General features: G+C 43.0%; 4 protein-coding genes across 7 annotated transcripts; 2 read left to right on the top strand and 2 right to left on the bottom strand.

The window, feature by feature from the left end:
• Window positions 1–583: 583 nt before the first annotated feature.
• Window positions 584–5,627, top strand: LOC120663481. 2 transcript variants are annotated; one of them, XM_039942308.1, is made up of 2 exons: window positions 584–1,002; window positions 2,768–5,627. In XM_039942308.1, exons 1-2 carry the CDS (start codon window positions 996–998, stop codon window positions 4,876–4,878), a joined length of 2,118 nt encoding a protein of 705 aa, XP_039798242.1. In that variant the 5' UTR covers window positions 584–995; the 3' UTR covers window positions 4,879–5,627. The 2 variants fall into 2 exon arrangements, with proteins under 2 accessions (XP_039798242.1, XP_039798241.1); XM_039942307.1 differs by lacking the exon at window positions 584–1,002 and adding an exon at window positions 1,279–1,751.
• A 291-nt stretch (window positions 5,628–5,918) lies between these two features.
• On the bottom strand, window positions 5,919–8,931 carry LOC120663483 (phosphoglucan phosphatase LSF2, chloroplastic-like). Of its 2 annotated transcripts, XM_039942310.1 has the most exons (5): window positions 8,180–8,543; window positions 6,932–7,137; window positions 6,583–6,753; window positions 6,269–6,510; window positions 6,078–6,215 (listed from the first exon to the last, which is right to left on the bottom strand). In XM_039942310.1, exons 1-4 carry the CDS (start codon window positions 8,436–8,438, stop codon window positions 6,304–6,306), a joined length of 843 nt encoding a protein of 280 aa, XP_039798244.1. In that variant the 5' UTR covers window positions 8,439–8,543; the 3' UTR covers window positions 6,078–6,215; window positions 6,269–6,303. The 2 variants fall into 2 exon arrangements, with proteins under 2 accessions (XP_039798243.1, XP_039798244.1); XM_039942309.1 differs by having other exon boundaries at window positions 5,919–6,510; window positions 8,180–8,931.
• LOC120663484 lies at window positions 8,588–12,033 on the top strand. 2 transcript variants are annotated; one of them, XM_039942312.1, is made up of 3 exons: window positions 8,588–8,910; window positions 9,461–9,590; window positions 11,884–12,033. In XM_039942312.1, the coding sequence occupies exons 1-2, from the start codon at window positions 8,710–8,712 to the stop codon at window positions 9,572–9,574; spliced, it is 315 nt and encodes a 104-aa protein (XP_039798246.1). In that variant the 5' UTR covers window positions 8,588–8,709; the 3' UTR covers window positions 9,575–9,590; window positions 11,884–12,033. The 2 variants fall into 2 exon arrangements, with proteins under 2 accessions (XP_039798246.1, XP_039798245.1); XM_039942311.1 differs by lacking the exon at window positions 11,884–12,033 and having other exon boundaries at window positions 9,461–9,802.
• On the bottom strand, window positions 9,894–13,275 carry LOC120663485 (probable protein S-acyltransferase 1). Its single transcript, XM_039942313.1, has 5 exons — window positions 12,931–13,275; window positions 12,550–12,741; window positions 12,027–12,341; window positions 11,212–11,445; window positions 9,894–10,748 (listed from the first exon to the last, which is right to left on the bottom strand). Exons 1-5 carry the CDS (start codon window positions 13,021–13,023, stop codon window positions 10,176–10,178), a joined length of 1,407 nt encoding a protein of 468 aa, XP_039798247.1. The 5' UTR covers window positions 13,024–13,275; the 3' UTR covers window positions 9,894–10,175.
• Window positions 13,276–14,805: the final 1,530 nt, after the last annotated feature.

Below are 14,805 nucleotides of genomic sequence, written 5' to 3'. Positions count from 1 at the left end.
TAGGGTTTGGAGGTGGGAAAACAGTAGCGGCAGTGAACCTCGTGTTATGAACCTCTAATCCTCACCTCCACTTTATAGGGCTGCACGACGGGGGCCCACCAGCCTCATCTTGGCTGGGCGTCCCCGATCAGGACGCGAGTCAAGGTTGGCCCAGTCGTTGGACTGGCCCGGTGGAGATCAATACTAACAACCTGCTGCACCGTCGAGGGTGCCACCTGCTGCAGGGACGGCGGCACCAGCTTCTCCGGCCAGCCACCCCGCCAAGGCCCACACCTGCGCCGCCGCACCATGGCAGAGCCGAGGGACTAAGGGAAAGGAGGAGAATGAAGAGTGGGCCCCACATGCTGCATCAGCTTTTTTGGACTGGACAAGAGGGATGGATGAAAAGGCTGTTGGATCTTCCACCCTTTGCCTAGCTTTTTATTCTTTTGCATTGACATTTAGTTAGTAGTTTAGCTAGAAATTTTACCTAGTTTCTTTCTTGGAGTTGCTCTCATCTTGGCCGCCAACAAGAGTCCAACAAATCCAAGACGAGAAAGAGCAAAAGCCCAAAACACCCCTCAACTGCACTGCTGGCCGCACGCACAAAAAGGTGAGCTCCCTCCCAGTAAAAAAAAAAAAAATCCACTGGGGCCTCCTCGGCTTGGGGCGGCAGCCGGCAGGCAGGGAAACGGGCAATCATCAGGCGGTTCCGGCTCAAGCTCCCTTCTGCTCTGCTGTGCTGTGCTCTCGCCACCGGAATTCGGGGATCAGTAGAAACGGAAGAACAACTCTATTGATTTTCTCGCAATAAAAATTCCAGCTTTTCTGCCTCCTGCCATAGTTCCACCTGGTGCCGGAGGGAGACGGCGGATGTCTTTTCTTGGGGCGGCCGTCCAGCGACCACGGAGAGCGGAGGAAGTTGGGAATAGTCGTCCTACCGGCCCAGCAACTGCGTCAATCTAGCGCCCGCAGCCGCCGGCCCTGGGGGACGACGACGGCGACCCGGCCGCCTCATGGAAGGTAAGGGCGCTCTTTCTTGCTCCAGGACTCGGTTTCCTTTTCAGGACGGATAGCCTCTGTTCTAGATCTGAGCAGGGTTTCCTGAGGAGTAGGATTCAGGCGGCTTTGTTTCGCCTTTATTTTGTTTTATTTTATTTTTGGCGCCCGATTCTTGGCTAGTTCATCGTTGAAGCAGTAGAATACATGTACAAAATCTCGGTCGATTGTCTCTGCAGATTCTTATTTTTGGTCGATCTTGTGCGGATATGTTGGTAAGCATTTGGGGCATAGAGGCAAAGGTTCAATTTTTCCTCTGCAAGTGTGTGGCTTCTGACCTTTAGGATGCCACTATTGGATTCCAGCATTGAATCCCTTGTCCATGGATTACATGGTCCCAGGAGAGTGCTTTCATGGATTTCCCCGTATTGAATTATAACGCTAGCATTTGCTTCATATATAGGACGAAATTAAACTCTTTTGCATAATTAGGATGGCTGTGAAGCTTTTGTGTTTCATGTTTTGTTGGTGGTCTGTGCCTTTAGATAGGATTGCTTTTTTTTTAAATATATGGCTGATTCACTTTTAGCATTATGCCACTCAGCTAGGTTTTAGGATCACCTGTGCAATTAGTGAATGAAATTGCGATGATATTCTGCAATGCGGAAAGGAAAGCAGTCCAATCCCATGGATTTGTTTCGAAATGGTATTACAGGAATTACCATGCACACATCTCACAGGTGCAGTTGAATATGCTGCATTTTTGTTACCAGGTAGAAATCATGCAGATTTTGGTCATCTGTATTTCTTAGTTTTGTGATGTTTAAGTTTACATGCCATATATAATTGTGACAGAATGTAAAAGAAGGTTTCAAAACGTAGGGATGCCAATTCTTCGTTTAGAATTTCAATCATTTGAGCTCTAAAAGATCAGAAAAGGTGGCTACTGTTTGTTTTGAAACGGTAAACATCTAAGTTTCACTTGCAAAGCTAGTCATGCAGTGCCTACTGTGCTAAAAAATTTTCGCACTGAAAACTACCAAGTTCCTCTTCTTTTTTCCATATGTAGACTAAAGTTTTGATACACGTTTGGACTGTCTCACCAATTTCTAATTTCTGTACCTGGTTTGATTAAGGTATTTGGAGCGAGCGCACATAACCTTGTAGCGCAATTTCAATGGAATGATCCATCTAGTCAGTTTTCATGTTCATGTAAAGTTTTGTATAAGGAGTATTGCTACATTTGGGTTCACCAATAGCTAAATTCAGTGCACTTCCACTTATCCAGAGTAACTAAAGTTATGCTCATATCTTGTTGTTTCAGTAATTCTTGAGCACTTGGCAATCATTATGCAAAGTCAGGTTAACTTGAGAAATCATTTTTGTCAGTGGATTGCTTGATCGTTCTCTGATCCTAATTGTCCTGAACACTGTGTCCATATTAAGCTTCTATGCTTTCTCTTTGATATGTATCAACTTGTTGGGTACATCTAGAAAAAAACACACACAAAAATATTCATGTCCATATAAGACTGTATTGGTATTGGCATATAGATATTGTTTAAACATAGTGGACAATCTTAAGATAACTTGTAGGTGTCAGTTTTTCTTGTCATATGCATCCTTTCATGCTACACTTGCTATCTTAACTACTCTGGTGTTTATCAGTTACTTCCGGTTTGTTTACTCACCTTGATTCCTAGAATTTCTCAAAGCTTTCATATTCTATTATATCCTTTGTTTACAAAAGTTACACTTAGTACCTAAGGAATTCAACATTATTTTGCAGACCAATCGCCTGACCATATATCAGTTGCTTCAGCACCAAAAAAGTCTAGTACTTCATCACGAGGTCGACAGCGTAATTTCTCATCATCAACATGTAAAGATTTTCTCCGGAAGTTTGTGGACAATGAACTTTTAACTTCAAGTCTGGAGGATTGGTTCTCTGGTCACAGTGAAGATTGCAATTTCAGGAAGCCAGCGTTTGATGTTCCTTTTGACCTTAGTGAACTACAGAATTTCGATTATGCACTGGAGGGTGTTACTTTTCAGCAGCTAGTACGGATGCCAAATGCTCTTTATGCATCAACATCAGATGTTTTTGAAGCTACTGCATATCTTGCTCTGGAGGATTTCCTTCATGCAGGCATTAAGGGGTTGTGGGAAACTTTCTGGGGTCCTGATGAAGCAATGCCTTTCTCAGTTGCCTGTATACACAGCACAAGCTCCAAGTTTTATCCTGCTGAGAAGGCTATAAACAGCGGAAAACTGGATGGTGTTTGTGCAACAGCTGTACTGCTGAAGAATTTGAAGCATTCACAAGGTAGATGGGATCATATCGTGGTTTTAGCTTTGTTGAGACCTGATATTGGAATGGTTTCCGGACAGGGGGACCAGGAACCATCTCCTGCTGTCTTAGGGGAGGCACTGTTCTTTGCTTTGCGTGTTCTACTGTCTCGAAGCCTCAGCAGATCCTCCACCGTTCTCCGCAATTCAGATTGTGTTTACTTGCTTCTAGTTGATTCACAATTTGGAGGAGTGGTAAAGGTCCAAGGTGATCTGAACAAGCTGGATTTTGATCTGAATAATGTTTATGACTGTGCTGCTGAATGGATAAAGAAGCATGCTAAAATTTCAGTTTCTTCCATAGATCGAGTATGGAACAAACTTGGGAATGCTAACTGGGGAGATATTGGGACCCTTCAAGTTCTCATTGCATTATTTCACTCAATGATCCAATTTTATGGAGAACCAAAGTATTCTCTTGATGAACTAGCAACAGAACATACTTCGCGGCTACAAAGTCGAAGATCAGAAAGACATTTGGTCGACAGACAAGCTAATGGTAATGGTTTATTTCGATTCCAGCAGCAAAGTCATTCTCCTGAAATTGTTGAAGTTCAGGAGGAAGCAGCTGTTGATTTGAAACCACAGGAAACTTTGAAGCTTGAAATAGGATCTGTTGTACTGATGGAAGATGCTTACAGCCAGAAAGGTTTTCAAATCAATGACATTCTAACAGACAGTGATCCTCCTATTTATACTTCTACTCCTGTAGAAGAGCCTACCAAAACCTATTTGTTATATGTAGGCTCCAGCCCTTCTCATTTGGAGCCAGCATGGGAGGATATGAATTCGTGGTACCAAGTACAAAGGCAGACCAAAGTACTGACATTGATGAAGCAAAGAGGCATTTCTAGTAGGTATGTACCACTGATGGTATCTTCTGGACGGGTCGTCCATCCAGGCCCTTGTAACAAGCCTAACTCAAGCGGAAGTTGTGGTCATCCATGGTGCAGTACTCCGATCCTTGTCACCTCACCAGTTGGTGAGACCATTTCAAATCTGATACGGAACGGATTGTTCGGTGTTGAGGAGGCTCTGAGATGTTGCCATGACTGTTTATCTGCTCTTGCTGCTGCTGCATCTTCAGGAATCCGTCACGGTGATATCCGGCCAGAGAATGTGATCCGTGTTAGTAATGGTTCAAGGCATCCATATTTTGTCCTTATTGGATGGGGTCATGCTATCCTAGAAGATAGGGATCGGCCTGTAATGAATCTGTTCTTCTCATCTACATTTGCGCTCCAGGAAGGCAAGCTATGCGCAGCATCTGATGCAGAAAGTTTAATTTATCTTTTATATTTCTGTTGTGGTGGAGTTTGCCCAGAGCTGGACTCGGTTGAAAGTGCACTTCAGTGGAGGGAGACATCATGGTCAAGGAGAGTTATACAGCAGAGGTTGGGCGATGTCTCAGCAGTGTTAAAAGCGTTTGCAGATTATGTTGACAGCCTTTGTGGGACCCCATACCCAATGGACTATGATATATGGTTGAAAAGATTGCGAAGAACAATAAATGAAGATCATGGGAAGGAGGTCGATACATCATCAAGTTGATACCAGCACATCTTGCAAATTCAAAATGTGGAAGATCAAGAGTGATCAACCATTATCTTTTGTTGTTGTTGTAGATAATTTATTTGTGAAAGGTCCATAGCTCATAGTATTGTTCTTGCACCATTTCTCCGATAAAGGTATCTCCAAAATAGTAATCTGCTGCTGCTATCCTCAATCAGATCACTGTCACTGTTTACTGTTCCATGGTTTCGTCTTCAGCCATCCACACAAGAGTTCAGTATATAGATCCTTGAGGATATTAGCAACATGATGTATTTTATGAATGGTCATGGGTAAATTGGTGAGCTGTGCTCTGCTCTGGTTGCCCTCCGAGATTCTGGGCCCAGTACTTTAGGCTTGTGGGTGAATTTTTTTCTTCTTCTCATGGTCAGTGTTTAAACAGGAAATCAGTAGGCAAATGTGGACCTCTAGTTTGTGGTATAGTTGATCAATTTTTGGCCATTCCTTTTTGTAATTGCTCCAGCATAGATTTGTGATTAGAGGTCGTGGCATAGTAGCATTTTGAAACTCTGACTAAATTTTTTTTGTTGGGTGCATCAAGGTCCTGTAAATGATGTTCTATTCAGTTGCTCAAACTTCTATCATGCTACTGGTGTGTTTAAGTCTGTCTGCGAGTGAGGGGTGCTACTAATTTACCCCATACATCAGGGAATGTTTTTCTGATTGTGATATGTTGTTTGCAAGGAGAAACACTGCGATGAATGCTAATATGATTCTGTTGTAATGAATTTCTTGTTCCCCAATTGTCTGTCCAGTTTCGTTCTCAGACAGCTTGTCCAGTTTTTGAACTTGTTCCCATTTGCTTCAAGTAGCAGAACTGAAGTCCTTCAAAGAGATGCAAACAGACACGACTAGCTAATGCAACGCTGCATCATGATTCATGATGAACAATATGGATGTGAACGCATTTAGTCATTATTTACGGTTGAGACCTTAAGATGAGACTGAATTCTGTGATACGGCTGAAGTCTGTGTCTGCACTTTGTTTCGAAAAAAGAAATACTGATTCTTGTTTAATGTCCACACCTTCGCTGTAATCCACAGCGATCATAACAGTGAATCAAATTATCACGTTCTTTCATTTTAGAATAAAGCAGATAGTTGGGGTTCTTTCTACAAAACGCCAAGCCTTCTCACCACAAATGTGCAGTGCCTTGCAACAAATCTCATGTGATGGCTGATGACTAAATATGAGCGCCTCCTTATTATTTCTTTGTAGTACCAACAGTCAACTGATGAATAAGGACATGCATATGATTTATTTTGATAGTAGCTGCATCACACCTCTCATCATACGCGTACACTATTTTCCTACCCTGAGAGGGGGGGGGGGGCAATAGATTGTAATACAGCATGTGCAAACACACACCTGAAAGAGGCTATTGTCAAGATTTCCTTTTTCACTCATGCTTCTCGAAGAGCATGTATCCGATCATGAATTATCTTCTTCTCCCAGTCCGCAATGCCCTCGAAAGCATTCTCTGGTAGATTCTCAAAAGGCTCTTTCCATGGATCATCCTTCTTAGCTAGATCATAGGTGGCAGCACGAATAGCTCTCTTATTGGGTCCACAGGGCCTTATGGAGGTCAGCTTTTCGTAGGCTGTGTTAAGCTGCATGTGACAGATAAATGAGCACCTAAGTATCTACCACCGTGTGTATACGAGGAGATGAAACAAACTTACATCCATATCCTCGAACCAAAACATGTAAGCTATTGCAACTGCCGGAGCCCTCCCAAGTCCAGCAGTGCAATGGGCATAAACCCGCCCTTTGCACTGTGATATAGCCCATTCTAATGCAGAAACTGCCTTTGGCAATTGTGACCTCAAGGAATCTGGGTCAAAGTCAACTGCCTGCAAACCAAGCAATTGTAAGCGGTGCGCAAGAGGGCAAATGATATGAATGTATGCCACACTTCATATGTAGAAACAACACTAAAAGACACCGATTTAGTTTTCTTTACAATGTCAGGAATTCAAAAGAAAATTAAACAGATAAAATGGTACAGGCTCAATGGTTAAATAAGCTCACCGGTCTTCTGATATGCTGAATTCCAAGTTCTTTGCACCTGCTGCGAATAGCTGGGAAATCAATACCCCAGTATTCGATGTCCTTGTCCTGCTGCAAACAAAGAATGTAGGCAACATTCTCTTCATTTTTCAAATGATCGATATCTCCAGGAGTTTGAGGTTGTGACCCAACAATTAGGCTATCACTGAGGACAGCATAATTCATACCTAAGTTCCATGTGTAAGAATTAAATTTCCATGAAAAAGCACATTTCTTCTTCTCTTTAGATGAAATTGCACGTCTTCGGTTATAGTAAATTATTGTGTCAAGAATAGAAACTTACTAGAATTACTAAATCTAGAGAAGAAAACCTTATTGACTCAAAAAGGAGGAATCAGATGATTATACAAAGTAGTTATCTTCCTACCATTTTCAGTAGTTTCAGAAGAAACTCACTTTGGCATGTCACAAAATATTTTGGCAAAATAACAAGTACTTGTTAAAAAGGAGGCATTTCTTTGATGTCCTGACATAGATCTGAGCTATTCTGAACTACCACAAAATAATGAGTCGGCAGTTTTTAAGAAACCGCCATGAGGATATGCCACTTTGCCAAAATAAATAAATAAATAAATACTGCAATTCCCCATTAGAGTGTCTCACCAACAGTAGTGCAGTTTTGCACTGTTATTGCTTCCTTCAAGTCATATAAGCAATAATTTGCTAATTAAGATGCTTCTTAAATGTCAATATCCTGTCTTCTTTATGCATCCTCTTGTCATGAAAGGGCAAATCCAGATCACAAAGTCTTCAGGTCAAAAAATAAAGAAATCAATGCGATTTGCAATGAAATATAGATGGACCCTATCCATAGCTATACCCCCAAAAGGCCAAAATGCTACTAACTGCAGAGGTACCAACACAACATGATAACCAAGCAGCAATTCCCCCAACGCCCTGTGAGCTAAGCAATACAACACTCTCTTGATATTATCTCCAATTGTAATCTCTAAGAGAAAGATTATAATATAAAACAAAGTTGGCAAATGTACGAGAATCCAATTTTGAAGCAAACCCAGCAGTAATTCCACCTAGTACCGCATCAATCGCGTGGCATGACTAACATCAGACTAGTACCATTACCATCCATCCAAACTATGCGCGCAGAATGGTATCAATCGTTTTGGATAAGAAATCAACAGCCGATATTTCATTTCAAACATCAGTTGCGCAGGGGCCACCGCAAGAGGAATGATAATTGGTCCATACCAAGATCGTGGTGGTACTCGTAGGGGTTGCGCATCATCCGCTTCATGGCGGTGTTGTAATCCTCCATCCTCCTGCCCCCTTGAGCTCCGGCCGTGGAGGAGGAGCGGCAAAGGAAAAGGCCCACACTCCTCCGGTGGGTGTTGCTGCCGCCGGGAGCGCATCCAACGGCGGCCATGGTTACCCTCCTGCTCCTGGTGGTGGTGCTGCTGCCGGTGGCCAGACTGCACGAGGAGGCGGGGAGATGGGCGGTGTTCGCCATGGCCGCCGTGATCGAAGGATCTCACAAGTCTGGATGCTGGAGCGGAATGATTTTTTTTTTGAGAGGGTGGAGCGGAATGAATGGGAGGGAGAGGAATGTGTGGGCCTCATTGCTAATTGGAGCCGGGGAGGTGGTCGACGGCGGGGGCAGCCGGGGGTGCTCGCCTCTGCGATGGGTTGGTCTAATCTCGCATAGTACGAGGAATAGACACCCCCTTCGGAAACACCAACACCACTCGCTTCGCCGCCTCCTGTCCTGCCCAAGCTGACCGATGGCGGCCACGGCGCCGGTGTACCGGCGGGTGCTCAAGGCGGTGCAGAAGCACGTCGGCGGGGGCGCCTCCAAGCAGCACTTCCGGGACTTCGTTGCCGCCGAGTTCTGCGCCCCCGCCGGCACGGAGGCCGACGCCAGGGCGAGGCTGCGGCTCGCCGGGGACTACGCCTACCTCCTCACCAGCGTCCATCACCACAAGGTTGGGGATAAAAGCGCGGTGTTTTCGATTTCGTTGGTGCTTCTTGGGAAAAGAAAAAAACGTGATGTGGATCCTGTCATGCGGTGGAGATCTGTCCGATGAAATGCCAAAGAAGAGTCCTTTGTCTCTCTGCACTTAATTTGACTGTCTTCCTTCCGATGTGCTATGGGCCTCTTATAGAGAATGGGATGCGACTCCACGAGAGCTCATTACTGTGAGAAATTTGGATGAGAGTCTTCGGAGATCATTTGCTATCCACTGATTGACTGATAACTGATTGCTAGTTGTTGTCTAGCTCAATTCCTCAGTCCCCAATCACTGCTTTCTGTAATTAGCGGTGTAGTTTGGTTCATACTAATGCAACAAGTGCACAATGTGTCGGTTCATTTAATCGCATTTTGGACGCATGTTTGTTTTATTTCTGGTTTCCGTGATTGGATACCTCTTTTTTACTTTACACCAATCAAGTTCTTCGCATCGAGTCAATGTTTGTCTGATACCATAGGCTTATCATGTATCCCATTAACTCTAGATCATTTTTCACTGTCAGGACCTGCTATTCTCATACAACATTGCTGTGGACCGATCTGATGAAATGAAGAAGATATTGAACAAATCTGCTGCCAGTGTAGGCCTTCAGCTTCCAGATGTCTACCAGCCTTGAAGGCTTCTGTTGTCACGTATGTGTGACCCATGACACTGTTTTTAATCATGAGACTTTGCTTTGAGTTGCATATTAGGTGTCCTGCAAAGTTCAGCTTGTTAAATGTACTCTTTTCCCAATAAGGAGCGCCTGCTTTGGATTGTTAATGATGTCTTGTTCCATGCGGTACGAGAGATCATTGCTTTCCTTCAGTAACTGACAAAGCATCTAGAATTCTAGATTGTATTACTTCTTTGGTTCTTCCTTTCCAGTGCCTCTTCCATTCTATCAGTCTGACCTGGCATTACAAAGGCATGAAACCCAGTCAGTGCACCTACTTTTTTCTTTTTGGCACATCCACTTTTCTCATCCAAGGTCAACATGCTTGTAAATAATGAAATAGTTTTTTTTTTATCTTGAACAATACATGGGAGATACAAAAAATAATTCACCTCAATACACTCTTGTTGAAAACATGTTTTGAGCTATAGATAAGAATAGTACTACACTTTTTGTTTTTTATTTATCATGTATGTTATAAAGAATCATGTAAACCACAAATCACAATGGCCATATCTAGCTATCTACAAAGAAGTTCCCAGATATACACAGCTAAAGGATGCTATTTGATCATGTCTCCTGGAGATTGGGCAGTTCTGTTTGAACTATCATTTTCTTTAGCATCACCCTCACCTGGTGGTTCTGTGTTAGCTTCTGAAGATGCTTGGGTGGAAGCTATATTCGGACTATCAATTTCATTAAGATCGTCCTCGCTTGTTTCATCGTTGCATGCTGTGGTAGCTGTTGCAGATGTTCCAGCACCTTCATTTCCCTGTGCCCAAGCTGAAGGAAAATGCACTGTTTTTTCGCCCTCAATCCTGTTCTTGTCCTCTGAGCTATCTTCAAAGGAACCATAGTCTATGTTCTGAAGTACTGTTGGGATCTGCACACCCCCAACAAGTACTTCTTTGTTTTCCCTTTCTAGATCAATCTTCTCCCTTGGGGTTGTCACATCCAGCCCAATGTATGGAGTGTAGAATCCAGCTTCAAGTGCACCCTCACCTACCCACGAACGGATATTGGCCATTGGAGGAGGTATCTTGGTAAAGAACACTTCCGCAAAGTTTGCTGCAATTCTCTTTCTGTAGGGATTGTCTTTCTTGTCGTAATGGTATCTGAAGTTCTCATATGTTGTCTGTAAGATATGCAGTTAGTGTTGCTAAAACTACAGGATTTAACAAGTGCTAATATGATTATGATAGTCATTGCAATTGCTGAAAACTTTACTCTACTTTGCAGACCAATAAGAATACTTCAATTTGGACAATATATTGTTCACAACCTTCATGTGTATGTTTCTACATTGTACTACATGTTGTATCGAAAACCATATTTGTTTCTTTCTGTATGTAGCTTGTAGTGTACAGTCTTTGCGTTTTAATGAAGTTTTTAGTAGCAATCTCCCATTCACAAAGAAAAGAGAAACCAATTAAAATAGCAGAGCAGATTAATTTCCCGATTGAGCCACCAGTTTAAGATATTGAAACTATGTGTATCATATAGTTCAGTTAAATGCATTACTTGAAGTCTGGTATAAGAGAATCAGGATTTGTAACAATATTCTTAAAAAGTATATACAACTTAAGGAAGTAAACCACCTGATTAGTACTGATCAGATAGAGATGGAATACAGTGAGGCCACCGACAAACCAAACAACAATGGAAGTATATATGATTAGCGCAAAAGAGTATGCTTCCTTGCGCAAGGCCATCCACATAGAGCCACCGTTGTCTTCCATTTGGCTGTAGACACTCAGCCATGCGAAAACAAAGACGAATATGCACAGGAAAGTTGATGTTGCTATGAAAAGGAAGAAGTAGCGGTAATTCCTCTGCAAGGAGCATGAAAAGAAATGGTGATTATTCTAGCTCAAGGAAACTATTTAAGAATGCAAATATTGATGCAACTTACTTAGGCAGTGTTTATTTGTATGATATTGTATTTCAGAAACACGACTTTGGATTATGTTTGACTAGTCAGTTTTTAGTGCTAACTATGTTCTGTCCTTGATCTCAAAAGTCAGCTACTGAGACATATGTTCTGTGTGGTTCATTTCTACTTTTGAAATTTTGGAAGTTCACTTCCTAGTTAGACGTCTAATCTGATGAACAAACCCAGTTAGAATTAACAGCTTTCCCTGTTGATTTTGTGATAATCTGGCACTAACTGTTTGGTCTAACACAACTAAGTGGATCTTTTTTTGGTTAATAGTACAACTAGAGCTGTATGCAACTATGCATTAGTACAAATTGCTTGTTGATCACTGCAGATTCAGGAACAGCTTAAATGAGATAAATACAAGGTGCTGTAACGAAGACTCGGATAGGTTTGGGCACTTGCAGTCTCTTACTAAAGCAAAATTCATTCCACGGCTTACAACAGTCTCTTAATAGTAACAAGTTTCTTACTTACAAGTCCAATGCACTGACCAACCCATGGGCAGTGGTGGTCAAACTTGTGGACACAGTTGTTGCAGATGGAGCAGTGCGAGGATCGTGGAGGGCGGTAACGCAGACAGGTCTCGCAAAACTTCACCTTCACTGTGAAGCCATTCACAATGACATCCTTGGGCCGGCGAAACCTCATCCGTGGGGTTCTCCCATCGCTCCAGTCCATGGAAGGTGTGTTGGAGCCAAGCAGTAATTCATCTGCTTCAGGTGGTGCTCTTGTGTTCCTTGGCATTATTCCTGGGTCTCTTGCAGATGTCATGAAGAGGAAGACCAGGTCCTGCATTTGAGGCCAAGTTGAACCGAATTATTTCTGCTTTAGGCTCGTGGCAATTGGTATGTTGGTCACAGATTCAGATATCAAGTCTGATATCATTCTTGAATCCATGATAGTTGCTGGGGGCGACAATTGAGTTGACAAAGATGGTCCTAAAAGATACTCCTATCCTATGCTGCAGTAGCAACTTGATGGCAGCATGGACACTGACCATAATCGTGGTGATGATGACGATCACCAACGCTGCTCGATGCATATGCTGTTGGCCAGTACTACTCGAGTGGTGGAATTTGGATTTCATCTGGTAGCAGAAGATGATGGTTGGGGCAATGATGAGGAAGGTCGTGAGCAGCAGGGATGCGGCATCTGGTCCGAATATCAGCCGGCCACCACACAGGAATATCTGCAGATTGAGGAAGCTGTTTTGTCAGTAAATTCTGCTCAGTTGGTGGCAAATCATATGAAGTTTGTGGAGCAGGTAATCTATCTGGTGTTTTACGGTTGCCTCATGGGGTAGGCTTTGCCTCTGAAGAACAAATTACTGGTAAAGGAGAGAAGAAGAAGATGGGGAGAATGAAACAGTCGTGCATACGTTGTTTCCCTTCCAGGCTTGGTAGAGTCTCCTTGGCTTGGCCTCCAGCTGCTCCTGCGCCTGCGGTGGTTCATCTTCAGGCTCTGGTTTCATGATGATTCGCCTCGCCGCTGCTGCATGAAGCTGGGATTCTCTCACAAGTCATGGCATGATGACGAGAAGGAAATGTGTGTCTGCTTTGCTTTCAACGGATATCCGGAGCAGAAGCATTGTTGTTGCCGTAGGAAGGAGTACGGATCATTGGCGCGCTTGCTGTACTGCGTGCGTGGCAATAACTGGAATACCCTTTTTAATTTAAGGAGTTTCCAAGGACGAGACAAGGGATGTCCTGTGCTGTGAGCATACAGGCAGGCATAGGAGTTAGGCTGCTTGATTTTGTCCTGTCCCATCCAGCTCTCTTGTATTAGGTTTGGGTGTAACTTGGTTGACAAACGAAATGAGACGGACAGGGACAGGGCGGCGATGCCAGTCTGGTCCTGCCGCGATCCCCGTTGGAAATGGAAGCTGCTTTGCCAATTCACACAGCCTTATAGGCAAGTGCACGCCGGCCAAAAGGTAAGAACTGAGGCAGGGCTCTCTGCTCTCTCGAGTGGCAGTAACTGTAAACTACAGATACACTTGTTTGGTTCGCTGGAATTATCCTGGAATCGTATAATATAAGTAATAATGTTAACTGGGTTTCCTTGTGCAACAGCAAATGATGCACATACGTTGTGCCATTGGTTCTTGCTTGGCGTGTCATTCTGTTGTCACTAGCTGATGGATAACAGGTGTAATATGTTTTTGCTGCATGGAGACTGGATATATAGTTAATTGTAGCCATGACGAATCATCCTGGAATCGTATGAGGATGCTGGGTTAGCAGCAAGGGTTTTGGCCGCTTGTGGTCAATGATGATAGGCGTATTGATTAATTCCCCGAAATGGACCACAAAAATAATTAATTCCCGGAAATTGATTAATTCCCCTATCATTATTTTTGTGGTCAATGATGATGGGCGTATTGGTAACTGGCGTATTGACAAAAATTGTGTGTCGTGATTTTAGATAATTGTACTGTTATCACTTGACTTTTCTTTGCTACTGGAATCGTCAACTCCCAAAATTCAGGCGAATTTTACATGGTTATGGAATTCGAAATGTAGAATCATCATGGTTCTTTCGTTTATGACATTTGTCTTTAATTGTAGCCATTTTGTTGCATACATGAATGTGCAATACATTCAAATAATTTGTATGATTCTTAAAATAAACATGTATATTCATCTTAGAAATACATGGTATAATATAATAATAAAGTCACCATCATCTGCATAAACAGTTCCTGCATCACCTGGCTCACCGCCCAGAGCAGCAGCGTCAAACGGATTCCTAACGCGTACTGGATTCTTTACTCCGTCGACGAGCCGCAACTAGTCGTACAACTGTAGCGCTCATCGTTGATTCACCTTAGAGCACGCGAGGGAGCTGGCGTCGAACGAGACGGGCGCTGTTTGGACGAGGGCAGCACAAGTAGCGCAACGAGAGAATCTTCAATGCATGAAGTACTAAATAATGTTTTTTTGTAAAATTTTTTTAGTTATGGTGTAATTTTTCGTGACGAATCTAATGACGGTAATTAATCGATGGTTGGCTACAGTAATGCTACAGTAACTATTCTCTAATCGTGCGGTCAAAGACCTCATTAGATTCATCTCGCAAAGTAGCGCGAGGTTGTAGAGTTAGTTTTGCAAACTGCCTTCATTTAATATTAGTAATTAACGGTCAAAGTTTGTGATACTCCTAGAGTAGCACAAACCAAACACGACCACCATAGCACCGTTCTCTCTCTTCACTAATTACTTGTTGCGGAGAGGTTTTTCGCAAAAAAAAAACT

Source organism: Panicum virgatum, chromosome 3N (genome assembly GCF_016808335.1).
Source record: "Panicum virgatum strain AP13 chromosome 3N, P.virgatum_v5, whole genome shotgun sequence".
Taxonomy (NCBI): Eukaryota; Viridiplantae; Streptophyta; class Magnoliopsida; order Poales; family Poaceae; genus Panicum; species Panicum virgatum.
Note: the sequence above shows the minus strand (reverse complement) of the source record. Positions and strands in the feature narration are given on the sequence as shown.

Excerpts from the sequence above, each read along its gene's own strand:
- LOC120663484 (XM_039942312.1), top strand. The coding sequence starts at position 8,710 with ATGGCGGCCACGGCGCCGGTGTACCGGCGGGTGCTCAAGGCGGTGCAG. Across the intron at positions 8,911-9,460 it reads CCAGCGTCCATCACCACAAG|GACCTGCTATTCTCATACAA; the intron begins GTTGGGGATAAA and ends TTTCACTGTCAG.
- LOC120663483 (XM_039942309.1), bottom strand. The coding sequence starts at position 8,438 with ATGGCGAACACCGCCCATCTCCCCGCCTCCTCGTGCAGTCTGGCCACC. Across the intron at positions 7,138-8,179 it reads CGAGTACCACCACGATCTTG|GTATGAATTATGCTGTCCTC; the intron begins GTATGGACCAAT and ends CATGGAACTTAG. Across the intron at positions 6,754-6,931 it reads TTCAGCATATCAGAAGACCG|GCAGTTGACTTTGACCCAGA; the intron begins GTGAGCTTATTT and ends CTTGGTTTGCAG.
- LOC120663481 (XM_039942307.1), top strand. The coding sequence starts at position 1,682 with ATGGTATTACAGGAATTACCATGCACACATCTCACAGGTGCAGTTGAA. Across the intron at positions 1,752-2,767 it reads TGCTGCATTTTTGTTACCAG|ACCAATCGCCTGACCATATA; the intron begins GTAGAAATCATG and ends ATTATTTTGCAG.
- LOC120663485 (XM_039942313.1), bottom strand. The coding sequence starts at position 13,023 with ATGAAACCAGAGCCTGAAGATGAACCACCGCAGGCGCAGGAGCAGCTG. Across the intron at positions 12,342-12,549 it reads TCATCATCACCACGATTATG|GACCTGGTCTTCCTCTTCAT; the intron begins GTCAGTGTCCAT and ends CCTCAAATGCAG. Across the intron at positions 10,749-11,211 it reads ATCTGATCAGTACTAATCAG|ACAACATATGAGAACTTCAG; the intron begins GTGGTTTACTTC and ends CATATCTTACAG.